General features: G+C 36.9%; 1 protein-coding gene across 18 annotated transcripts in view; it reads left to right on the forward strand.

Annotated features, from left to right (window-relative positions):
- Positions 1-6061: 6061 nt before the first annotated feature.
- The window catches only part of PPFIA3 (PPFI scaffold protein A3), a 63036-nt gene continuing 43467 nt past the window's right edge, over positions 6062-25630 (forward strand). For 10 of the 18 annotated variants that reach the window (XM_026710933.2, XM_087917040.1, XM_026710928.2 and 7 more), the window contains exons 1-2: positions 6114-6454; positions 16777-17080. In XM_026710933.2, the coding sequence (XP_026566718.1) occupies positions 16844-17080 (237 nt within the window). In that variant the 5' untranslated portion in view covers positions 6114-6454; positions 16777-16843. Of the gene's footprint in view, positions 6455-16776; positions 17081-25630 lie in introns of all 18 variants that reach the window. The other 8 variants (XM_087917037.1, XM_087917039.1, XM_087917041.1 and 5 more) reach the window with 4 other exon arrangements.

The raw sequence follows: 25630 nt of genomic DNA on the forward strand, positions 1-25630 counted from the left end.
CATAGTCCAATACATAAATATAGCCATAAAGGGTCATCACTCTCCTCTTTTCATTATATTCTCAGCAATAAAACATAGAGGACTAAAAATGGAACATTCATTCTTTCAAATCAAGAAAGCAAAACAAGGAATTTGATGAGACCTCCGTGCTGTAGAAACAATTGGGGCACTAAACCCCCATGCTGGTTGAGGAATTTGGGGAGCTGGAGTCCATAGGTCTTAAAGACAATTGCTTATAGTATTTCCTTTACTGCCTGGAAACAGACCAAGTGCAAGTGGAATGGGCTATCTGCAGCTTCCCTTTATCTATGATTGTAATACTTTATAGTTTTCACTTTCCACAGATTCAAGCAATTTATCTCAAGATGTCAGGATTTTACAGCCCAACTCTATAGCTCAAGTTGCAGAGGATGATTATAAGGTTCCTTCTTTAATTAATATACTCTCAGCAGCTCAGTGTATGAAGAATGAAGCTTAAGACTGGAATATAGTGAGAGTAACTGGTGAGATTCTAATTTTTTTACTACCGGTTCTGTGGGTGTGGCAGGGAAAGGATACTGTAAAATCTCCAGTCATTTGCCAGTTCAGAGAAAAATTTCTCAAAATTTCTGATACCGGTTCTCCAGAACTGGTCAGAACCTGCTGAATATCACCTCTGAATAGTAATTATTTATGTGTACATACATACTCATGATGCTATTCACATTTCAGCAAGCAATGTTATGTAGAATATAGAAAAGAAATGGCAAGTTAAAGAAATTAAAGACAAATATTTTTTTAAAAACCACTATATCGCTTTTTTTCTATTCTAGCAAACCATTCTTGCTTCTTTCATATTCATGCATAGCTTCTTATATTGGTTTCTTCCATAAAATTTTCATCTTTGTTTTCTTGAGAGTGTTATCAATTCTACCCAACCACAATCTTCACCCATTCACTTTTTATTTCTGTACATACATTTTTTTCCACTTGAATCATTCTTTATCTCCATATTACCAAACCAGCTCAACATATTTCTTTTATACTAGTCATTTTGCATATTGGTCATACTCAACTGTCATCCTGGAGTAACAAAATGAGCAGAAGCACACTCTTTTACAACTCTTTTCTGACAAGTAACAGACTATACTACTACTCATTACTTTTCTGCAAGCGTTTGTGTGTCTTAAAATGTCTCCATCTATTCATCTGCCTTTAGGAAATCAAGATGTACAAATTAATATAATTATTCCAATGATTCTTTTTGCTATGTATATGTATATTTGCTATGTAATTGTTTGTTCCATTTTCCTCATCCATCTATCTATCTATCTATCTATCTATCTATCTATCTATCTATCTATCTATCTATCTATTCTCTGTTTACACACACACACACACACACAACTTTCTCAGATTAACATATTTGCTAAAGAGAAAAAAAATATTGTATTGCAGTTCTTGTCTGGGACTTCTCAAGTTTTGCTCATAGTCATTTCCTGTATTCTTTAAGGCAGAATTCTGCTGAACACTTTTCTAGGTATGTTTGCCAAACTACTTCCCTCTACTAGTAATTCTTGCATTCATTCTTGCTATCTTTCTCCTTACATAGAGAAACAATAACAACAATCTTCCAATATTAGGCACAAATACAGTCTTCATACATATGTCATACCAGCTACGTAGGCAGCCTTTACATTTTTCAACTTCTTTACAGCACGTTACTTTTTCATAACCTTTCCTTCAATACCAATATGTAGCATAGCATAGCATAGCTTAGTGTACCATAACATAGCGTAGCAGAGCATAGTGTACTAGTGTAGCTTAGCATACGATTGGTTTATAATATTGTATATTTCCACTATTCAACATATATCCTCACTGTAATTTCATTCCAAACCATGTCATTCCTTTCATTTTTAATCCCATTCACTCTGCTGGAGGTTCTTTGTTTAGCCCTTTTATCCTTTTCCAAAGCAAATATTATTTCCATCAATATTACTCTGCATTTTTTTTCTGTCCTCCTTAATTTGGCTTCTTGATCTCTTTGATTATATTTCAATTGTTTTCTTCTCTCTGAATAAAGTAGATACTTTTATCTCTTTCTCATGTTTTTTCTTACATGAAATCTTTATCTTTTATGGGGTTTTTATCCAATTCACAGCTTCCTTCGCTGACAATGTATTTTTTTAATATAATGTTCTTAAATTTCAAAAACATGTAAATAAACATGTAAAATGTAAATAAGCAAAAAAAAAAAAGCCTTGAAAAGAGAAGCCAAGTTAAACAGAAAGCAAGACAGAGGGGTAATAAAAGAAAATAAAAAATGCATTAAAAAAGAATAAAAAGACATCCATCTCTTACTCTAAAATTAACAATAGTCTATATTATTTCTATAATAACATATTCCAATCATCTTTCACTGACAAAGCAGACCAGGTTTGATTTTGCTTTGAGGGTTCTTCAAAACTTGACATAGAAGAAAAATGTCCTATAAAATGGTGCCTCAATAAGGCTTTCTGCTGATGATGTCCTTGCAACTTTAACGCAAGATAGTTTAAGGGGATGAGGCTCAGCTGAAGGGTTTTGTCACCTTTCAAGTTGCCCTAAGTGTCAGGTCATTGCTATGGAAATGTTCCATGTGTGCTGATCATTTGCACTATTGCTAAACATGAATCTGGTGCTTGTCTGGAAAAGTGTTATAAGATATATTCTTACAAAATAAAGCAGCATGACTGATAGGCCATCATTTGGACCCAGGATTGTGCAGAAGAAAATATTTGATAAATACTATTAAGTATAAAGCACTGCTGGCCATGGACAACACAATTTAGAAATGTCAGAGGTGTGTGTAATGCTTGTTTTATTTTGTTTCTTAGTTTAATATAAGATTTTTAGCTTTTCCCTTTTTATTATATAGCTTTTAAGTGATACGTTAGATTTCTTTTTTAACTTACATAGTTCTCTCATACAATAGTAACATAAAATGACAGTTGTTATATTAAGTTGTGTTTTTCTGACGGAAAATCAGTTGCAATGTTTTTGAAGTTTAGTCAATTTTTTAAAATAAAAAGTGAAAACGGGAATGCCTGAAGCAGGCTAAGATGGTCAATAAAGTTGAGCAAATCCTATACCCAGAGCCATATCATCATCTCCTATAATGAAGATTCATCCAGCAAGACTTGGGTTGGGATAAAGTAAGAGTACTGAAACACTGCAGTGGCCTGGGATAAGGCAAAATTGATATCATGTAGACATCTATTTTTAAAATAGCTTCAGTGGCATCCTTCTGCTTTAATTGGTGGGATGAATCCTCAGGTGTACGGTTACTCTATGCTCTTTAAGCCCATTCTAGCCATTAAGTCACTAATACAACCCAAACTTGATTTATTTCAAGCAGTACCATCTATCTTGCAAGCCAATGTGTTGTTGCTTACTTCCCACGAACAATGAGGAAGACAAGTTGTTCTGACACATAGCATATGGGATGTACAATTTTCCAGAATTAACTCTATCTAGATGTCCAAAGGCCCCCCCTTCCTTGGCTTGGTTCAATTTTGGAAACGTGCTTACATTATCAGCAATGTGCTATTAATTAATTAGACTTCCTTTTATAGCAGTACACTTTAGCTTAATTTATACACATTTTAAAAAAACAAGATCCTCTCTCCCCTCCTGGCAAACTTCTTATAACCACTTGTCTGTTTTTCAGCTATGATGATGGACTAGGTCAAGGTGATAATTTTTTTCCCTGTCAAATGTGCAGTAGAAGAAAAACTGCATTTCCATCCAAAATTTTCCTCCCTTTTATAGATGAGGGAAAAGGCAGGAAAAACTTGGGGGTGGGAGAAAAATTAAAAGAGAAGTCAAGAAGCTGCAAGAGAGGTAAAAAGGCCTCTGGAGGGAATTCTACTTTGATTGATGAATACTTTATGGTGGACACCTTCCCATCACAGAGGAAACCTCTGGAATGCTCCTTTATTATGAAAACAGCCAATGCATGCTTGGGAAATATATACATTGTTACCCAATCGTTTACAAAATTTCTTGTCTTCTTATAATAATAGAAGACTGAATCCAGATTTCAGTAAATGGATTCTAAAGAATAGCTTTCAACATTTATGCCGTGCCCATCTCCTTAACTCCCTGGGAATTTTATAAATGCATTAATCCAGGGCGTGTACATAGTCCCTAGAATATTTTGTTGATGTTGATTGCATAAGTGGGGGGATACAGATTATTTTTTAGATTACACTATAAGGCACTAATGTATGTGTTTTCTCAGTTTTTTTCTGCACCTATAATTGTAATTTTAGGAAAGGTGTATTTTATCTTGTTGCTATGTCAGTGTCTGTGGCCACACACTGTAAATGAAGTTTTCTATTTTTTCCCAGGTTTGTTTTCCTATATGGAATTACCATTTTGAATTCTGCTGTTTAATACATTTATTTGTGAATTAATATTTACTGAGGTTTGCTGAAATGCTTTGTTTATCATACTATTTTTGCTTGCATGTGTTAACATAGCTTGGATGGTTAGAACCTTGTTGATTATTATCTTGGGATTTTGGCAGACTATATTAAAAGTGTAACTTATTATTTAGTTATCTCTCCTCTAAACTGCATTTCCTTTAAAGAGGAACCATGTAGCACCAGCCTTTAAAACCACTACTGTATCTTCATGCTGTCTTCTAATGCCACCAAGGTATGTGCCTGCATAAGTACTGTACCCAATTGGCTTGTAGCCATGCACCACTGAATTTTAACTAAACAATTACATTTAAAAAGCTGAGTACATGCCAAACCTTTTGAAGACAAAATTAAACATAATACACCTGTCCTTTTGTAGTATTGTTCTGTCATTTGTTGCCTATTTTGTATTCATTGTCTCTTTAAAAATGTTTAATGAAGGAAGTAAGTGCACATTTGTCCCATTTTTAAAGAAAATGTCAGGAAAATTAACCTCTCTGGTCTTTCAGAGCATTTATGTGGGGAGAACGTAGTGTGCTCTACTGCTGTTGATTCAGCGCTAGCATTTATATAGCACCAAAAATAAAATGTGTTATTCCCCTCCACCTCACCATCTGGAAAGGACTTTAATGATGCATGTGCAGCCTCTCCATCCCTGGATTGTCTTCTGTGTTGCATTGATTTGCAGTTCTTTGGCTTTGTGCATTGATTTTTGCATTTTTCCCTACAGCATCTCTTGATATATTTCCATTTCTGGGCTGGTTTCCCTAATCTAACACATTTCATCCACGATGCCAGCAAAGAACACCTTCCCTTCCAGGGCAGTAGGTTCATGTTTTGTTCTTGAGAAGATTTTTATATTTTCCTGCATGAATCTTCCTCCAGAAGATGAAGAAACATGTTCCCTGAGCTAGTTCCTTCTCTCCATCCACCCATGCTTTTCTCAGAGAATCTTCTTCTCCTCTGAGGTATAGGACTTCCACTCGGTTAAACAGACTGATGCATCATTTTCTTTCATAGTGGGCGGCTTGATTAATTTCTCTTGATGTCGCATGGACTGGTGCATTTCCTCGACTGCTGCTTCCCTCTTCATAATACATGCATGAAACGATCCTCTTTTTGGGGTGGAGTTGTGCATCTTCAGAATAAAGTAATGTGCTTGATGCTTTCTCCAGACTGCTGCATTTTCGCAGGTTCAGGTGTTCTTCCTGGTAATACAAGTAGCCAGTCCCTTCCTGAATTGTATTGTTTATGCCAATGGAAGTATTTGGTGCCTTTTGTACACTTGTCGAAGTCTCTTTCTTTTTAATCTCACGACCAGGTTCCCTTCGATTAGTTGGGAATCGGGATGTTTATTTGGGCCAGGACCCAAAGACTGCTTGCTTTTTTTATTACTTCGCTCACCGGTTTTACCTGCGATGCATCTGGTTTTTCTCCTCCTCCTCTTCCTCCCCCCCACCTCTTTTTTCCTGAAGAACCACTGAATGACATCATCCTAAAAGTCAGCCCCGCCCTCGGGCTTCCCCAATTGGTTTCTCGTGTTCCCCTCCCGCCCACTAGCTCCTCCATACATTGGTTTGTCCTCCTTGCCACTCGGAGTATGGTTTCCCCTCCCATCTCCACGAGTGGGCCGTAACTCAGGGTCTCCCCCGAAGTATGCGGGTAGCTCGTTGGGCAGAATACACGTCAGTCAGGACTTTCTTAAAGGAGCAGGGGCACCGTAGCTTTGCATTGGGCAAAGGGGCGGGATTGTCTCCTCCTTTTGCTCTCTGGATCTGCTTGGGCGGGCTAGAGTGGGGCGCCAGGCGGTGGCCGACCGGCCGGCCGGGAGGGAGGGATGCCGGAGCTGGGGAGTGGATTCTCCCGGGGGGAAGGGATACATCCCTGAAAGCCGGGAGAGGGGGCTAGGCATCATCCCCCTTCCCCCGGCTGACTCCTGCATCCCTCTTGAATCAGCACATCACCAGCAGAAGCAGCGCCGCCTCCCCCGCCTGCTGCAAAGGCAGGTAAGAACCGGGCTTGGGAGCTCCCATCTCCTCCCTGGAAACCTGCGCTGCACCCCGCTGCTTCCGCCCTCTCTGTCCTCTCTTAATATGCCTCACCTCCTCTAGTACCGGCTGTTCCCTGGCTGCTGCTGAAACGTCTGCTCCTTCTCCCTTTCGCAACATCGCTATCCGAAATCGTCCGGCTCCGCATCTCTGCTTCCCTCCCCCTCCTTAGCTCGTTTGCTTCAGTGTCTCACTGGTTTCCGCATCCCCGGGCTCCCGACGGCTTCCATTGCTCTCCACCCGCGCCGCTTCACTTTCACCCGTCTTGCTTTGCACCTAGAGCACCTGCGTCTTTCCCACGCACTCTGCACCGAGCCTTAGGAAAAAAAAAAACCCAATATATAAACGAGATCTCATAAACTATAGCATTTTCCTCCTCAGCCATCCGGATTCTCCACCAGGCTCTGGGCATCTCCATTTTTTTCTGTCCAATCAACCACCAAGGCTTCTGAGCCTGTTCCCATGAGACCGCTTCTTGTTTATTCTCTTTTGCTTAACCGGCCCTCCCCCAGCCATGTTGTCTGTTACCCCCTCCTATCCCTTTCTTCTAAAAACCGTAGCACCTAGCCCATTTTCCTCTTTACCTCTCTGTCTGTCCAGGCCTTCTAGTTCCCAAAACGGAACTGACTCAGGGGCCCAACCCAGGTCAGTTCCATGAGGCGCTCTATGGGAGGGGGCTTCAGCTGCTAGCACCCCTTTGAATCACCACCTGAAGGGCCATACATCACACCCATTTGCCTCATGTCACTAGCTCAGCAAAAGTCCTATATTTTTCATAGGTGACTCTCGCTTTCCACATCCCCTTAGAAATCTACCTGTAAAGTAGATCTTTAATCCATGAGAAAAGAAGCCTTTTTCAGTAGCTGTTCACTGTTTTCTCACTGGCTTTGCCTGTGTTCTGCTCAGCTGTCAACCTCTAAGCTCTTACCTACCTCCATAGAGAACTTTTGGTTTCTACCCCGCAACTGCATTCCCCAATAGCACTCCCCTTTTCTGATGTCATCTTATCTGGGCCTCCAAAGCCTCCCGGACTGAAAGATATACCCAAGTTTCAACCTTGTACTTATCCACTACTTAGACTTTGTCTCCCACTTTAGTCAGTGTCTCCTTACTTTCCTATCTCCATTTGGCTTCAAGTGCAACACCCGCATTTATGCCTAAGCAGCCTCTCTGCCCAAAGGGTCTACATCTATTTCAGCTTATACCCTCTTGCACATATGACCTCCAAGTCCAAGTGATGTTGCATTCGTAGCACCATGGTCTTACTCCATTATTCCTGTCCATTTCAGCAACTTTATTCCTGTACTCCACAATTACCAATGCTATTTGTTCCCCAAGATTACACCCATTCAAGACATGTACCCTAGATGCTCCTGCCTTCTACCCCATGGCAGGATATATACAACACATTAAGCAATTATATGATTTGCTTGGTTGAGCTGAGTCTGTTGGATGAATGCAAACATTGTAATTTATCAGCCATGTTTATGGTTTGGTGTGTTGCTTGATGTATTATATGTTTATGACTTGCTGTGTTGCTTGCTGTGTGTTATATAAGTCAATAATTACTTATGTAATAAACCATGGTTAATTATAGTGTAGTATGATGTGTGAACATAATTCAACCTTTGATTCCACAACCTTACTTGCATCTAATTTTTTCTTTAAAAAAAAGCCTCTGCTTCCATCTCAGCATCCACCTACTAGTTCATTTTTCGCTTCCTTTTTTGGCCCTCCCTATGTACTGTATCAATACAATATTTTGGTCATTCATTTATTGTTCAGTCAGTCAGTCATTTTGCCTATTCTTCTTTTATCTCTCAAATATCTGCACTGAATTCTCTTCAGATGTAATTCCTATTTTCCAGATGCCTGCCTGGAAAACTCTTTCTTGCATTGACAAACCAGACAATGTGTTTGTTGGATCAGCTGCTTCTGCTAAGACTCCCTCTTGCTATATATCAGGCTACTGTACCATAATATATAGAAAAAAGATGTATGGGGCTTTGATAGCACAAAATATTATGGGTTATGCATTAAAACTCAAAATATATAGGAGCAGCCAATAGATTACAATCTCTTGTCCAAAGCCTAAAATTCTTTATATGAAATTAAAAGTTGGAAAAGTCTCCTCTTGTGGTCTCAAGGAGTTACATTTTCTATCCTCATTGCACACCTATTGGAAGAGTTGATGGATTTGCTGTCTGCTTCTTATTTTTGCAGGCAAAAATTTGACAGCTTTCCATAGTTATTTTTGATAAACTAGAAGATACTGTTTAGACACTTGCAGACAGACTCATAAGCATACTTCATGCGCCACCTCCGTTTGGCAACTGTGCTCATACAAGTTGTTGATAATAAATATTTCTAGGGGAATTTTTCAGCTATTCCCATATAAATTTTTATGTGAATTATATTTCCAGGGAGGACATTTTTCAATTTTGTGGGTAGAATACAGATTCAAACTTACGTACAACACAGATTCAAACTTACATACAACAGTACCCAGTGTTGTAGAGTAACACAATAATATTGCACAAATGTTTGAATGTGCATTTCTGAACAGAAGAATTATTCCTTTACATACTTGCAAAAAGTGTAATGTACATACCCATTTACCAAAATGTTGGAGATGATGTGGTAGGGCTGGACTTCTATTGTAACATGTATGAGCAGAGATATTGGAAAATATTTAAAAAATACAGTCAGTGTTAAGAGTTCAAAGTTCTTTTCTGTGCATATTTCTCCTGGAATCCGTACCCAACATGGTGTCTGCCAGGACTCATTGTTTAAGTGGGTTCTTGTCTCTACCCCTCAGTGTGACTGTGGTGCTCCTCAACAAAACATCCATCACATTGTGTCCGAATGTCCATCAAGAGCTTACACCAGCCCAATGTCTGATTTTTTTTCAACATAGACCACCCTATCGTTGAATGGCTGGATGGACTAGACATTAACATTTGAACTACCATGCATTTGCCGTAGGCTAAATAACTAAATGTCCTGGAATATACATGTTTTCAGATTTATATCCATATTAGATGTGACATCCATCTTATATGTCCAGGTACATGTAATTGAAAGATATTTGGTTCTGAACATTACTGTATTTGGTAATGAAATCAAAACATTGTTTCTTGTATTTGTCTAGAATCACAGCAATGGATAAATTCTCCCACAATAAATGTACTATTTTTAACTACATAAAATTAGTTTTCATGCTTTACTTCTTTACTTCAAAAGTGTAGTTAAACTATGAAGTTCATTGCCATCGTCTATGGTTATGGCTTTTCAAGGAGACTAAACAATTTCATGGAGGAGGGTAACACAACAAGTAATCTTCAAGACTGTTATACCCCTTCTTAAAGCAACAGAGACATATCTTTAAGTATAGCTGTTGGAGACCAACCATGGAAGAAGATTGCTTTGTGGTTCTACTTCTGATTTTCTCCATTGCACTAGCTTAGCCCTTGAGTGGCACACAATATTGAGCTAAAATGCACTCTTGGCTGGACCCACCTGTATTATTCTGTTTTTTTATACCTTTGCAATGACCTCTGACTTCATTGACATGCTCCAAGACATGCTTCCCCAAACTCATAAATAAACATGAAGACTGTTCCCGGATTTGATAGGTGTTATCTTTGTTCTGCCCATATGGTTATGAATCCAACCTGTACTGTGACAGCAGAGATGTTCTGGTGGAGGCAAATGGAAGTTGGCATTATTGCAGAAAATTGGAGCACCACCATTCCTGCCCCAATCTTAGCTGTGCCTTTATAGGCTAAATGTGACTATGATGAAATTGTATATTAAGTTTCAAATATATTGAAGTTCTTCACTCACAATAAACGCATATTATTTTTGTTTTATATTAAACTACCATGGTTTGGACTGATTTTACTGCTTTCCCCCCTTATAATTCCATAGGAAAAAGTTTCTAGATTTTGCCATGACAAACAAAAAGATGCAGTAACTGAGCGAATTAATGCTCTGCAATAATAATTTTATAAGATAAGTCACATCCTCTCGATTTCTTCAATCTTCATTTATACAGTCACAATGACGATGCGAGTTTGATACCCCTGATATAGAATGTCCCTGTGATATGTCCTAATGGGCAATGTGGTTTCATCTGCCTGATCATTTGAAGAAGGCAACTGATGTGTCTCACCTGTAGATTGCTACCCCTGCTTCATGGATTCTTAATGCTGGAGGCGAAGAAGAGGGACTGTATGGAATGAGCCTTTGAGTGAAACAAGATACTGTAAATCTTCACTTTCTTTGGTGAGCTCCTTCATTGGCTTGTGGTGAAGGACAGCCATTGAGACTCGCTTTTGATCTGTACTGCTTTCCACTTCTCTTTTGGTGGGGTTTGTTCTTGGTTTCCTCTGAGCTCAGCTTCATAGTTATGATTTATAGTAGGGATTGGGCTTGAATAGCTGAAGAATTCTTTACTAAAGCAAATGCATTCCCTTCTTCTGAGTTCTGCCTGTATTTTTTTTTCAGGCAGGTTTGGAAGATCATAAAATAGAATATTATTATATCAAGGAAACAAAATTTCTCCAGCAACATGAATCATACCAAAAGGAGGTTGGATCTCTAATAACAGTGCTGAAATGTGTTGATTGGCCAGGAATAGTATCAGGAGCTAAATCTTACAACTCTTTTGGCCAACTGGAGAGAAGGTGTGGCTTTGGAGAGACACAGTGCACCTTTCTCTCACCTGGAGTAGATATCTGAGCAACAGTGATTTATAGAAACGGTCTTTAGATCAAGGAAGGGTTGATTGTTCTTGCAATATATAGTGTGTGAGAGTATTAAATTTAAATTATTGTGTGTTGAACAAAGATGTGTTGAAAAGGGGCAGTGGGATCTGCTTTAGCTTTGTACTATTTATTGTATTGCAGTGTATTATTCTTTAATACAATTTGGAGCTTTTTTTTTTTGTCCACTTAAAATCCTAAATATAGCTTGCACAATATACTAGCCTAAGCTAACATTGAGTAGCATAGTTTATGATTCAGCATGCTATGGGAACCAGGCCATCCATTCAGCCATAGTATTTGGAGATGAAAGCTTATAAAACACATACAGTTGTTTTGTTAACCTGGTTTTAGTGTGGTATATGACCCCATCCATTCTGTGACTGAAGGCGGGAGGAATAAATGAAGCTGCTATTCTTCAGAGTCATCCTTGTTCTGTTTATTACACCATAGTTTATAGCTCTGTGTATATAAAGCTTTATATTTACAGCTGTGTCCTTCTCTTATTTCCCAGAGCCCCTGTCCCCATTAGCTATCTGACTCCCCATTCTGCTTTATCATGTCCTCCCTACAATGATAGGGATTTAACCTGTTGATTGAATCCAGCCAGGATCTACTTTATTCCCTCTGCTTAATATTTTTGTCTCCATTATTCTAGCAAAATATTCTGCTTGGGGTCAGCATTTAGGTGCATGCATACTCTCGTGTCTTTGCAAAAAAAAAAAACATAATCACAAAAATATATCCTGTTATGCAGCGCAGTGATATCTTTCCATCTAAGGCTGTGTGGCTTGGCCTGAAATTACCTAACTGGTCCAGTTGAAGTAATATTTGAATCAAAAGCTTTTCACGCAAGCAAACAAAACAAAAAGAATAGATATGAAGATGTAGTTTCTGCCTTAGCTTTGTGGAAGTGGCAGGTTTTGGGAAGGGCTTGAATATGGTGGCTGTTCCAGACCTATAGCTTAGCTTGGCAGAAAGTGAAGAAGCATGAATATTGTAGCAATGGTGCTGGAGAAAATGTATGAACTAACAAAATGGGAGGTATTTTAAGACTCAATTCAGCATCAACAGAGATAGCTATTTTTTTAGAAGAAGTACCATGCTTACAATGAATTAGGTTCCCTATCCAGAGTTCTAATGATCACATAAATAAAAGGAAAAGGAGGATACTGATAACAAGAGCCCATGTGCCCTAATTCACAGAAGACGGTTGTCTTTTTCAAGAATTGTTGTTCCCAACCTGGTTTCACATGGAAAGATTTGTGAGAAAATGAAAGACTTGAAGCTGCCATTACTAGCACTTGGATACTTTCCTCAACTAACTTTCCTATGGTGGCAAGGTGTCTTGTTTGTTTATTTAAATTATACCAATTCTTTTTGGGTTGCATTTAAAAGATGTTAGTAATTAAATAGTTTGTTCTATTTTATGATGTATCTCCTTCCTTTTGCAGGACATAAGCATCACTCTTCTTGAAGAGAAGGTAAAGGGCAGGACTTAAGGAATGTATTGAGGGGCAGAGGAAATGATTTAGGAAGATGTGGCAGATGAGAGTTAGTCCTTTCATTCCCGCCCTTCTTAACTGAGCTCACATACAGTACTAAGCATATTATATGATTTGTGCAAGCTGATTCTGAACCCACTTCCTATATTGTAAGGGACTGTGGGAAAGGAAAGTAAAAATATTAAACTTTATGATGTATAAGGAATTGCCCTAACACTCTTTCCAAACCTACTTTCTTCCAAAGGAGTTAGATTTCAGTCCCCAAAATGGCCAATCAATTTTTGGAGGGCATCAGGTGTGTGTGGGTGTGTGAAAATTGTGTTGGATTATTTGTTGGTGTAATTCATTATGATCTGAAGTAGACATATTTTATTCTTTTAGAACCTCTGGTCACGAATGCTTCTGACCATGACCAAATTGGGTGACAACCAAAAATTTTGCAAAATTTTTGCATCCGCTCATGAACAAATACTTGGGTAGTGATCAAACACAGCCGCAGCGATTTCCCCTTTCACACCATTTTTTTGTACATGCATGTGCAGTCATTCCCAAATCAAGTTGAGACTGAAATCATAGAATGATTTACCATCATGACCGGAGCTTCTATTGTAACTTCTTTTTGCTTGTACATTTTACTGTAAAATCCATTGATCAAAGATTGACTAAAAATTAGATTGCAGGAGGAAAATAGGAGACATAGAGAGGTTTACAGGTTAGCAACTAGTCATGTAGTAACAATTAGTTTTGAAATTCTGATAGCTATGTACTCCCCCACGCCATAGTCACATGATTATATTTTGATTGTATATAGGCAATCACATAATCATGATTTTTGCTGTTTTTTGCTGTTTTCCATTGTTTTCAGTTTCCAGCAAAAAAACTCCTATTGAATAAAATAGATTTGTTTAATTGTTTCAGTGTTTGCTTAATAACCACCACAAAAATGTTAAAATCAGACAGAGTGACCTGCTTAACAACCTCCACAATGTACAACCATAATTCCATGCTCAATTATAGTTGCAAGTCAAGGACTACTTATATTCTATTTTACTACTTTTGTGTGTGAATAGAAGCTACATCTAAATTATATAGATTGGGGGATTTGAACACAAGACTCCCCTAATCTTTGTAGTGTTCCAAAAATAACTTTTACTATCCTAAGTAATATAGGATTAGCATAAAACTACACTTTGCAGATTTTAGTGTATGTTGTTTAATTTTCCTTTTTACTTGTTTTTGTTAAACTGCTGATAAGTCAAAAACTTTGCTGATTTACTGCATATCATCCAAAGACCTACCAGTAAATCCTGTTCTACCTTCTGTGCGTATTTGATCTATATGCATAGTACTAACACACAGAACAGGAATGACAGCTCTCTACCCAAATAATTGGCACAGGATTAAATTGTACAAACCTTTGAATCAACAATATACTACATTGTTCCTGGAAACTTCCCTATACCCTCTTAGGTGTCTATCCCATCTGTAATGAAAATATTGCACTATTGACCACATTGTCTTGTAATTTTCAGTCAAGCCTTTTTCCACCTTCTTTATTTCTACTATTTACTTCTAGGTGTGTTCACACAATAGACACTCCCACTATTAACTTGTCCATGATTTATCAGATTTTGAATTTATATGGCACATAGTCATAAATTAACTGGATGAGTTGAATTTGCTGCACATGGTTGATTAAAATATGATCAGTGAGTTTATGGTTCTATGAGTTGTATGAACACAGCCAATTTATATCTTTACTTTCTACAATAGCTGGTACAATTTTACAGTTTCAGGGTTACATTAATATTTTTGTTCACCTTAACATTTGAGAGCTTATGATGGCATAATTGAATTATTTTTATTGTTGTTCTATTTGTAACAGATGCTGCATTTTAATTTTTTTATTTTAAATATACAAAGCCTAGAAATCAGATGAGGAGTAAATATTTTCAATAAATAATAACATGTAAAAGGGTAAAAGTTCAATAGAAAAAAAATAAATGAGATTAAATTATGTAGCATGTAAATCAGCAAATAATAGTAATCCTCTTAAAAGCTGAATTTTATAAAAAAGAAGACATATTTCTGGCTTTTTTTTTTTTTACCAACTAAAAGGTATCAGTCCTCCAATCCAAGTATTGTGGAGTGCTTGTTGCAATGTTTTGCAGAATCTAGTATATTAAAATATTTTTTAAATTGTTATTAAACAAAATTAATAAAAATTTTAAGATTAGGTACAGAATAAAACCAGTTTGATGGGTTTAGTAAGCATCTTGTATAATATTTATTACTCAGTACAAAATTTACAACTCTGTAATATGCTAAACAAAAATAATCCAATTCTTTGACTACCTTATTTGTCTTTCTAAACTTTTATCCTAGAGAAAGGCACAATTATTACTATAAAATATACATCATGTTTTGAATATTAAAAAGACCTATATGAATCCTAAGCAATCCACCTGTTTTAATAGACAGGAAGGAGTGTTCGGTTTGTTGTTTGTTTTAACCCTACTTTGCTGAACCAAAATATGAATTTAGAGAGATATGGCTACTCGGCTATACTTCTAGAAGTGAAGGAATGGCTGCATAACTCTTGGAAATTACCCAATTTGTGGCACATAGAATCAAGACTGAATTGGCTCTAGGACACTTCTCCAATCAGTTACCTTTTAGATTATAAAACCAATCTTCTCCTAGGTATTACGGCCAATTTTATTTATTTATTTATTTCATTTAGATTGCCGCCTATTCGCCCATGGCGACTATAGTAGTGATAAGAGTTGCTGTTGAAAGCTATCTGCACAGGATGGAAAGATGGGTCTAGAGATTGACTTGCTCTGAAATGGGGTTGGAAATCAAAGCGGGGGTGAGGCTGGACTGGTTTCTGGCATCTCTAGTTCCCCAACCGGCTGAACTTCATGCCTGCCACGTGATTTTCTGCCTCCCTCCATCTGCCCACAAAGTCAATTAAATTATTTCAAGCTCTCTTATCCTTCTATTCTTCTTCTCCATTAGCAGCTCAGTGTTGAAGAGGAACTGATATTTTCACTTGGGAGGTGGTGACAAAAGTGCAACGCTGACTGTGGTAACATCCCCATCCCATTATTCCCATTTGTAATAAATTAGCAGAAATATGTGTGTTGTCTTGTCTGCTGATTCCAGACCCTGTGGCTGTAAGCGGCTTTTCCATCTCCCCCACCCCGCCAGCTATACTTCTAAACTAGAATTTATAACTGTATGAGTTCAATTTATCTTGCCACGTCAAATGCTTCAAGCTATGGTGGGTTTTGGCAACAGGCTTCAAGCCTTCCTTTTTTAAGGGTCCTTAACCCTTTTTCCTATTCCCTAAAATATCCTCTGAGTGTCTATTTACCGCTTTGGGATTCCACCTCCTGCATCAGCTCAGACTATCCTAACACCACCAAAAATGATCTGAATTTAAGGAATTTTCTCTAAATACAGATTGGACAGAAAGAGCCCATCTGTCATTATTATGATATTGTCAGCAAATCCAAGACAATTCTCATGCTACCAGTTCATTATTTGGGAAAATCACCGAGTCTTCCATTCAAGAGACCCCGAAAAGTTCTTGGTATAAATCAGGGAGGAAATCATATGGCCTGTTTGATTTTGTTCAGTTTCAATTTCCAATAGTTCTCATTAGCCTGACCAATAGTGAGGAATGCTGTGAATTGTAGTTTATATCAGTTAGAGAACTCGACTTACAGTTCTTACAGCTCGACTTGGTCAAAATGATTGTCCCAAATGGTGATAACAGCGCTTAGTTTTAAGGAATGGCTTCTTCCATTAGTTTCTATTCAGTCCTTTTACTCAAATAGCCTGCAATTAAGCTTGGGACTCTCATTGTGCAAAGTAAAAAATTCTTATCTTAAACTATTATTATCAGTGGCTATCTGAAATCAACATTCTGGTTTGATACTTTTTCTACAGATTCTCATTTTCCCAGGTGATATTTAAAAAAAATTTTATTTTCTCTTTTCAGAATCTAGAGGTACTCTTCTGTTCCTTCTAGAGGAGCCCACAGGGCATCCCTCCCCATTTAACTTGGCATGATGATGTGCGAAGTGATGCCAACCATTAATGAGGACAACCGCCGTGGTTCGGCCTATGGGGCCGATGATGCCAATTTCGAGCAACTCATGGTCAACATGTTGAATGAGCGAGAACGACTACTGGAGACTTTACGTGACACCCAGGAAAGTTTGGCTACCTCCCAACTCCGCTTGCGTGAACTGGGTCATGAGAAGGAGTCACTTCAGCGTCAGCTCAACATTGCCCTCCCACAGGTCAGGAATGGGGATGTGAGAATAAAAGCTGGAAGGCTACAAGGGTTTCTTGGGAGAACTGAGTGGTAGGGATCTCAAAAACTTTACTGGTTAGAAAAACTGGCATCCAATGGGTGGGCTGAATGTACTCAGTTTTTTTTAATATAAGTTTTATTTGGGTTTTCACAAAAACATAATACAAATAAAACATCTTTTTTTGAGAATAGCTTGATCCCCGGTTATCACTTCTCCATTCAAACACAAACTCAGTTTCATATTCATCTTTGTGTTCTATTCCATATCTTATTACTATTTTAACATTTTCTCCATAATTTTTCCCCTCCCTTGGTTATCTCAATTTTTAATTATCTCATACCTAATTTAACTATATATCTTTTTCTAAGTTTCAGTGTCTTTCTAATCATTATATTTATGCTGTTGTCTGTCCTGTTTCAATTTCATATTATCTTTTCTCATTAAACAAATTTTGCCCTGTAGTTACTAATTGGAGTATGACACCTTTAAAACTTTTAATTTTATCCATTCAACTCTTATTTAAACTTCAATGTATGCCTTTAAAATTATAACATTCAATATAGTACGTAACTTCCAGTCGAATTCTGTTTGATACATTCTTAAAATACACACTATGTTCATATATATGTATGTATGTATGTATGTATGTATGTATGTATGTATGGTATTCAGCTTTGTTTGGGTATTTTCCCACGTCATTATAGTTGTGCTTTTAAAGTTGTAGCAACATTTGGCAGAATCTCATCTGCCATCATCAGGCTTCTGTATAGTGATTCATCTGTGAGTCAGACTTTCACACCGTTTCTGTTTTAAATTGGTGCTAGCCTACGCTGTGCCAGAATGGTTTTTCTTCATCCTGATTGTTTGGGAGTCTTGGTCTGTGTTTATTGGTCTTAGAGTTTGCTGTGTTCTGCTTGATTGGTGTTTCTAATATCTTCTGTCTGTTTGTAGCTTTTTTTGTCTTGATTGGCTGGCAACATTGTGTTTCCTGTATTGGAGGCTTTTAGTGCGCCTTGGCTCTGAGTAAACGGATGGCTATCATTTATTAGGAAGCTAGGTTTCATCTGGGTGCCTGGTTGGGGTGTGTTTGAGCTGGAGGTATCAGGGGTCTGTTTGTGCCCAGGTGTTTGTGCAACGGCTTGTGGTGTGGAGTTTTTTTGTTTGAGGAGTGCAGGCTTCCAGATAATTGACAGTCTGGTGGAGTCATCTCTTCTATTCATGCTTTCAGGTCTTTTTCAATCTCTCGCCTTCTCTTATAATTCTGTAGCTGGGGTTTTCTATAGTGGCTAGGGTTTTGGTGCTGACTTCACTCCCTTCACTCGACTTCAGTGGCACCAAAACCCTAGCCACTATAGAAAACCCCAGCTACAGAATTATCATAGAATCCATAGAGAAGTTGAAAAAAGACCTGAAAGCATGAATAGAAGAGATGACTCCACCAGACTGTCAATTATCTGGACTCTCTGCACTCTCAAACAAAAAAATCTCCACACCACAAGCCAGACAAACACCTGGGCACAAACAGATCCCCCCTGATACCTCCAGCTCAAACACACCCCAACCAGGCACCCAGATGAAACCTAGCTTCCTAATAAATGATAGCCGTCCATTTACTTGGAGCCAAGCTGCACTAAAAAGCCTCCAATACAGGAAACACAATGTTGCCAGCCAATCAAAACACAAAAAGCTACAAAACAGACAGAAGATATTAGAAACACCAATCAAGCAGAACACAGCAAACTCTAAGACCAATAAACACAGACCAAGACTTCCAACCAATCAGGATGAAGAAAAAACCATTCTGGCACAACATAGGCTAGCACCAAATTTAAAACAGAAATGGCTGTGAAAGTCTGACTCACAGATGAACCAAATACAGAAGCCTGATGATGGCAGATGAGATTCTGCCGAAACATTGCTACAACTTTAAAAGCACAACTATAATGATGTGGGAAAATACCCCAACAAAGCTGAATACCATACAGACGTACGTACATACATACATACATAAAACAATAATAAATAAAACTCTTATTCCATTCCAATTCTATTCTATCAATGTTAGTTAGAAACTTTAACAATTCTTTTCAATTGAATATCATACTTCCTTAGGAACACTTATAAACTTTCCATAATTAATTCTTTTTTTCCATATTTCTCTTCACTTATATTTTTATAAATCATTAATAATAATTAAAATGTTCCCATCCTTTCCTAATTTCATTCTCTCATTCTCTTTATTTCATTTATTTATTAACAAACATTCCACTGCATTACCGTAAGTATTTTATCCATCATTTTAATCATACATTGTTTCATATTTTCTAAAATGATTTCTATTTCTAAATTAATACTATCTTATGTACCTTTGCAGAATCCCTTTTTCAATTAAATTTTTACCAATTATCTCTAAATAGGCTTATACTTTCAATCTTTATATATTTTCCCTGTTTCTCTATATCTTGTTTCTGTCTTTTATAACTTCTTTTCCTTTCCTTCTTCCCCCTCTTCTTCTCCTCCCCTTTTTGCCCCCTTGTCTCTCTACTTCTAATTCTCTCTTCTGTAATCCTCTCTTCTGCTGCTTCCTAATATTGTAATTATTTTTCAAACTATTCTTTTTTGGGGTTGTTTTTTCAAATCTTAAACTTTTCACTCTCTTTCCCTCCACCTGTCCTTTTTTTCCCTCACATAAAGTTACTTGATCATTAAAGATGGCTTCTTCTTTGTCCCGATCTTCTTGTTCTACAAGCGTTTCTTGTTGTTTCTCATAGTTCCAGATCTCCATTTCTAAAAATTGAAATACGAAGCCAAAAGAACCTCTTCCTTCTTGTGCATCTTCTTTCTGTTTTTTAAGTTCCATTTTCAGTTCTGCTAAAAGTGATGCCATTTTAAACACTTTTAAACAACCACCCAATTGATTTTAGTCATTTAAATCCAATAGCCAACAATCCAAAAATCACCAAGTAATCCAAATAATCCCAAACTGTTTCTTCTTGCTTCTTTTTTCCACTTTCTCTTCCTGGGGTTCTATTATTTTGTTACAAAGTTTCAGTTAGAATGTATCTTTTAGGAATCTTGTTAAGGTTTCACTATAAGTTCCTTTTAGTTCCAGGCAGTCTCCTGAATGTACATAGTTTTTAAGGTTCTTTTATAGCTTTGGCAAAGTATAATTTGTGCTTGCATTAAGTAATTTATTCAGTTATTAATTTGAAATATTTATCCTGCTTTTTATTGGATAAGGCTTCTAGTAGAGTGACTGATAGAAAATTCAGTATAATAATAATAGTGTGCCATTAGTATAATCATAAAAATAATGACAGTGATGTTTGCCTGAACTTCCTATCTTTCTCATTGGATAGTGGATCATAATGACCTTCAAAAAGAGAAACAAGCGACTTAGTGATGGAGGGGAGAGGAGAAATGGAATATTGGGGAACATTCTTGAACATTTCCTTCCTAGATCCCTGTATTTTGCACATTCCTAGGAGAAGGCAATGATGGCAATTTACTGCATTGGCTCAGAAGTCTTTGGAGGAAGATAGAATTGCTCTGGGCAATTACTCAGAGGCAACTCCATCCAAAATATGATTTAATATTTGGAAAAATCAGATAAATCAGAGGTGAAATTAGAGACCAGAAATTTTTCATTTGAGGCAGAGAAGTTAATCAGTTGAAATGTAAATCCCAAGAATTATTTCTGCACATTGGAAATCCCCACACTTACAGTTTATTCTGTCATTGATTTCAATGGAGAAAGAAAATGAAAATATATTATTTGGATATAAGATATGGTTAGAAGAAGTGGGGTAATGCTGTATGAACATTCTTCCTCCACTACATTGTAAAGATTTTGTGCTGGCTTTTTACTCCAGTGCCTCTGCTGATTTTTGTGAAGGGTAGAGAATGGTCTTATTAAATAACAAAAGAGGAAAGCAGTTGTGGCTGTTCTCTTGCCACATGAGGATCAGCAGATCTGAGACATTTATATGATTTAGATTTGGAAAGCCACTATAAGGATCTTATTTTTGTTTTAAGTTGTGACCTGTTCTGAACAAACCCCTCAAAGTGGTTTGCTATTGCCTCCTTCCTAGGCTGACAGAGAGTGACTGGCCCAAGGATTCCTAAGAGATTTTTGTGCCCAAACAATCTCCCAGTTTCTAACCTAATGCCTTAACCACTACATTAAACTGCCACTCATTGTAAAAGTAGCTAATGACAATTTCCTTGTGTCAGAGGAAAATAGATTGAAAAGAATACTACAGGTGAAAAGTTTTTTGTTTATTTGGGAACTCCAATTATAAATGGTAAGAAAGATTAAAAAAAAACAATGTTTGAATTACAGTGATTTCTTTGTTTTACTAGAGGATGTACTTTAAAACTGCAAAACTGTTCTCCTTAGGCTCAGTATACTCTACATACATTCATATTGTACTTTACAGTAAATTTAAGAATATTCAATTTTTGTAAATATCCCTTTGGGTATCCTGTCTAATGCCACAAATGGGCACATACTGGATTGTGAAAATAAACTATGTAACAGTCTTTTTCTTTTTAAAATAATGCATATATTGATATCTTCTTTTTCATATCTTTTTTTTAATATCTTCTTTTCCTATTAAGGGCCTACAGTCCAGTTCCTAGCAATTAGATAAAACTCTTAATACATAAAATGATTTTAGAAGGAAACAAAGGAAATGTAACAGCCAGCAGTTTCAAAGCAGTAAAATTCAGAAAATGCTTCACAAAATAAAAATACTGTGATGTTATGCTCTGAAACTAGGGTGCTAGATATCTGAACATGCAAAGGAAATGACAAGACAATTGGATAAGAGGTTAAAGGTGGGAGTGAGATTAAAAGGAGAAAGCAGTAATTATTTTTCTTTAGAAACAAAAATTACCATGAAATACAGCAAAAATGTACTTATAGTAGGTCTACATCTAGATTATTATTTTTTCCAGCATCAGAAAGACTATTTTTTCAGTCACAATTTTCCAACAAATCTTTATTTTCAAGATCACTCTATATTATTGATTCTATATTAATATAGATTTGACAATGATGCACTTTTAAAATTTCACATAGAAATGTATGGCAAGTCATGTGATCTACAGACTATAGTGATCATAGATTTGAAAGGACTGGATTGAAGCCAATTGCTGGAATCAGGAAATTAAATAATGTAAATCTAGGCTGTCAAGTCTATTGATGTACGATAGAAACAAACAGACAATTTACAGAGTCATACTATTAAACAAAAATTGAATGTCTGCTGTGAAAACAGCATCCCTCTCAAAAGAAATTCACCTTCAAAGAAACTCAAAAAACTGGACAATTGATTTTAATGCTGTGGCTATGGGACAAAGGACCCGAGGGGGAAAAAAAGGATATGTGGTCCTTTTGCTGAATGTCTGGTAAGTCTACTTGAAACCAATAGCAAACCAATAGTCAATGCTGACACATTTCTGAAAGTAGTTCCCTATCTATGACCCCCTGCATTATGTAATGGCTATATTTAATTGGTTTATAAGTGAAATATCTCTAATTATTATAATTCATGATGGATTTATATCCTCCAAATATAAATACCAATATCTACCCACATACAAATGGAGATGAAGAATGACAGATCTTGAATTTAACAGTTATGGAAGTCTGAAGACTTCCCATCCCTTGACATACAGGCAGTCCTCAACTTAACAACCACTTATTCAGGGAGTGAAGTTACAATGGCATTGAATGAAGGAACTCACGGCTAGTTCCTGAAGTTATTGTGATCAAAATTCAGGTGCTTGGCAACCTGCCTGCACTTACGACCACAGAGGCACTTCAATTCTCCTCACCCTGGCTTTCAACTTCTTGCTTTTGCTATTGACCAAAGATGTCAGGCCTGCTCCTGCAACACAAGCTGTTTTCCCAATATCACGCATGGCAGTTTCCTTGTGAGATCAGGGGAGGATAGGCTCATGTGACAACCAGTTGCCTCATGAAGGACTGTGGCAGGTGTGCCTCAGGAGCACAAAAATGACAAAAATGAGCTGGAGCAGCAGAGCGCAGGACAGCAGGGGCTTCAGACTGCATGACAATAAAAGCTGCTGGGATGGGCTAGGCTTGCTTCCCAGGACTCAGTGATTTTTGTGTCACACTGCTGGGCCAGGCTGGACTTCACATGGTGCAAAAGGCCTCCCTGCTGTGCTGCAACTCTAGGCTTTCCTTATGGTGCAAAGGGCTTTTGTGGTACATTGTGACTTGGGAGTTGCAAAAAGCTTGTAGCCCCAAAGCCAAGAGCGCCAAGAAGCCCCGAGCCCCAGCTTTCTCCAGCTTTCCTGGGTTTCCACTATACCATGGCACCCTGTTTTCGCAGCCCAGGCCTCCCTCATGCTTTCATGCCCTCCCACTTTTTTTTACTTCCTGTCTCTTTCTGCTTAATGTCCTGTTGGTCTTGGGATTACATGGGCAACAGGGATTGTCTAATTTGCCATAGGATAAGCAATGCTGTCGTGTGACTAGGCAGATTATGATCACATTGCCTAGCAACAAAATTCTGGTTCCAATTGTGGTTGTAAGTTGAGCACTACCTGTAAATTTTGATATGTGGGAAACTGGATCAAGAAAGACTTAAAGAGGAAAAGGTCAGATAAGAGACAGCACAGCCTGAAACTGGATAGTTGTGGGGCAAGAGGCTCAGAAAAGTTTTTGGGGCTGTAAAGGAGATGGCAGGATAGATATACACTTTCATTCTTGCTTTACAATAAAGTATAATTACCTTGCCTGTTGTGATTCCTATCTGGTTTACCCCATGAGGTTGACCATTGGGGTTGATAATAACATAATACTGAGAAATAAAAATGTATGAAAATGAAATGGGATTGGTCCAATAGGGTTTTAAATGTGGAAATACAAATATTCTGGATAATTTAATTTATTAAACTTGAATGTGGCCTGATTCTCAATAACTCTAATCTATTGCATTTTGCACTCTTTTGCCCCGCCCCCTTTAGTTCTATATCATTTTTGAGGAGAGTTCTGAATGCAAAGAAATGTGATAATCGGGATTCAGCTAAGGCCATGCTAGCAGTAGTTCTGAAGTCCTGTTGCTCCTACTTTTTATTCTCAAGACAGGGAGTTTAGAAAATGCAAATTCATCATTTGGGCACAAATTATTATTCAAACAATGATTCTCTAAATATCTGGCAGATTTAATATTTATATATATGATGCAAATGTGAGTTTTCCCAATTTTAATGCGACTATTCACATTTCTTTTCAAAAATACATTTTTAAGAAGTAAGCAGATATTTATCGCTACAACATGACATTTTGTAATTGTCCATTAACTATTTCCTGCCGTAGGACTGCTGCCATTTTTAATAACACTAAAGTTGAAATCATTCACAAAGTTCTAAAAAAACAAGACTTTATTAAGATCCTGTGTGAGTATACATTCCCATATGTATCCTTTGGGGATAAGAAACAATATTTTGCTGTTTTGTGTTCCTTTTTTGTTTCTTATGCAATTAAGAAGAAAAGGTGATGTGGGAAGACATGAAATCATTATTAATTTAGAATATATATGCATTTTTTTCCTGAAATTGTAGCATAAGAACAGGCTGGTCGGTATGGTACTTTAGCTTTTCAATCAGTTAAAGGAATTGTGAGGATTAGCATATAAAACATCTGGATGAAATCTGACTATCTACTATTATCACATACATTATAATAACATAGTTATAGTGATGTATTTTACTATTAGCCATAAGTGTCCTGAAAATCTACAAAACTGCCATTTGGACATGTGGTCCCCAACATCTAAGATGGAAATGAGTGGCTTTGACTGGAATTTTGAGAATGTCAGGCTGTGCCCCTCTCAATTTCTCCTCACCACCACACTCCTCGCTCCAAATTAAATCCAAACCTTCCGGATATGGAAGAGACTTTGGAAGGTTTTTCTAAGAAAAAATAATAATGTAAAGAAGAAAATCTGGCAGTAGGATTTGAAACTTCTATTTCTGAGATTTAAAACATTAGAATAATTATCAAGAGCATAATTCAAAGCACATTACACTGTGGTCTTCACCATTTACTGGATTTGACTTGTTTGGGTAGCAGTTTTTTACACATAAAAAATAAAACAACACATTTTTTTCTTTGGCTGTTGCCTTCAATACAAATGCAGTGTTTCATTTTTTATATAGTTAAAATAAAATAGTTTTACTATTTTAATCAGCTTTTGAATTGATATATTTTCAGAAGGTATTAAAATGGTTGAAAGGATTGTCAAATCTGCAATAAGGTTGTAATAAAAAAATTGGAAAAAATGTAATGCATTTCATTATTCAAATTTATGTTGTATTGCATTTAAACAATATTAAATTGGCTTAAAGTGGTTCTAATATATATAATACACATATCTCTATATACATTGACATCAATATCCCTATTGACTCAAACAATAAAAACAGTAAACCTGATAATGTCAATCATTTATATAAAAAGAAATAATTTAATAATAATAATAGCAGGTTAATGCACTTTGT

Source organism: Pseudonaja textilis, chromosome Z (genome assembly GCF_049901715.1).
Source record: "Pseudonaja textilis isolate UNSWEBS1 chromosome Z, rPseTex1.2, whole genome shotgun sequence".
NCBI classification, from domain to species: domain Eukaryota; kingdom Metazoa; phylum Chordata; class Lepidosauria; order Squamata; family Elapidae; genus Pseudonaja; species Pseudonaja textilis.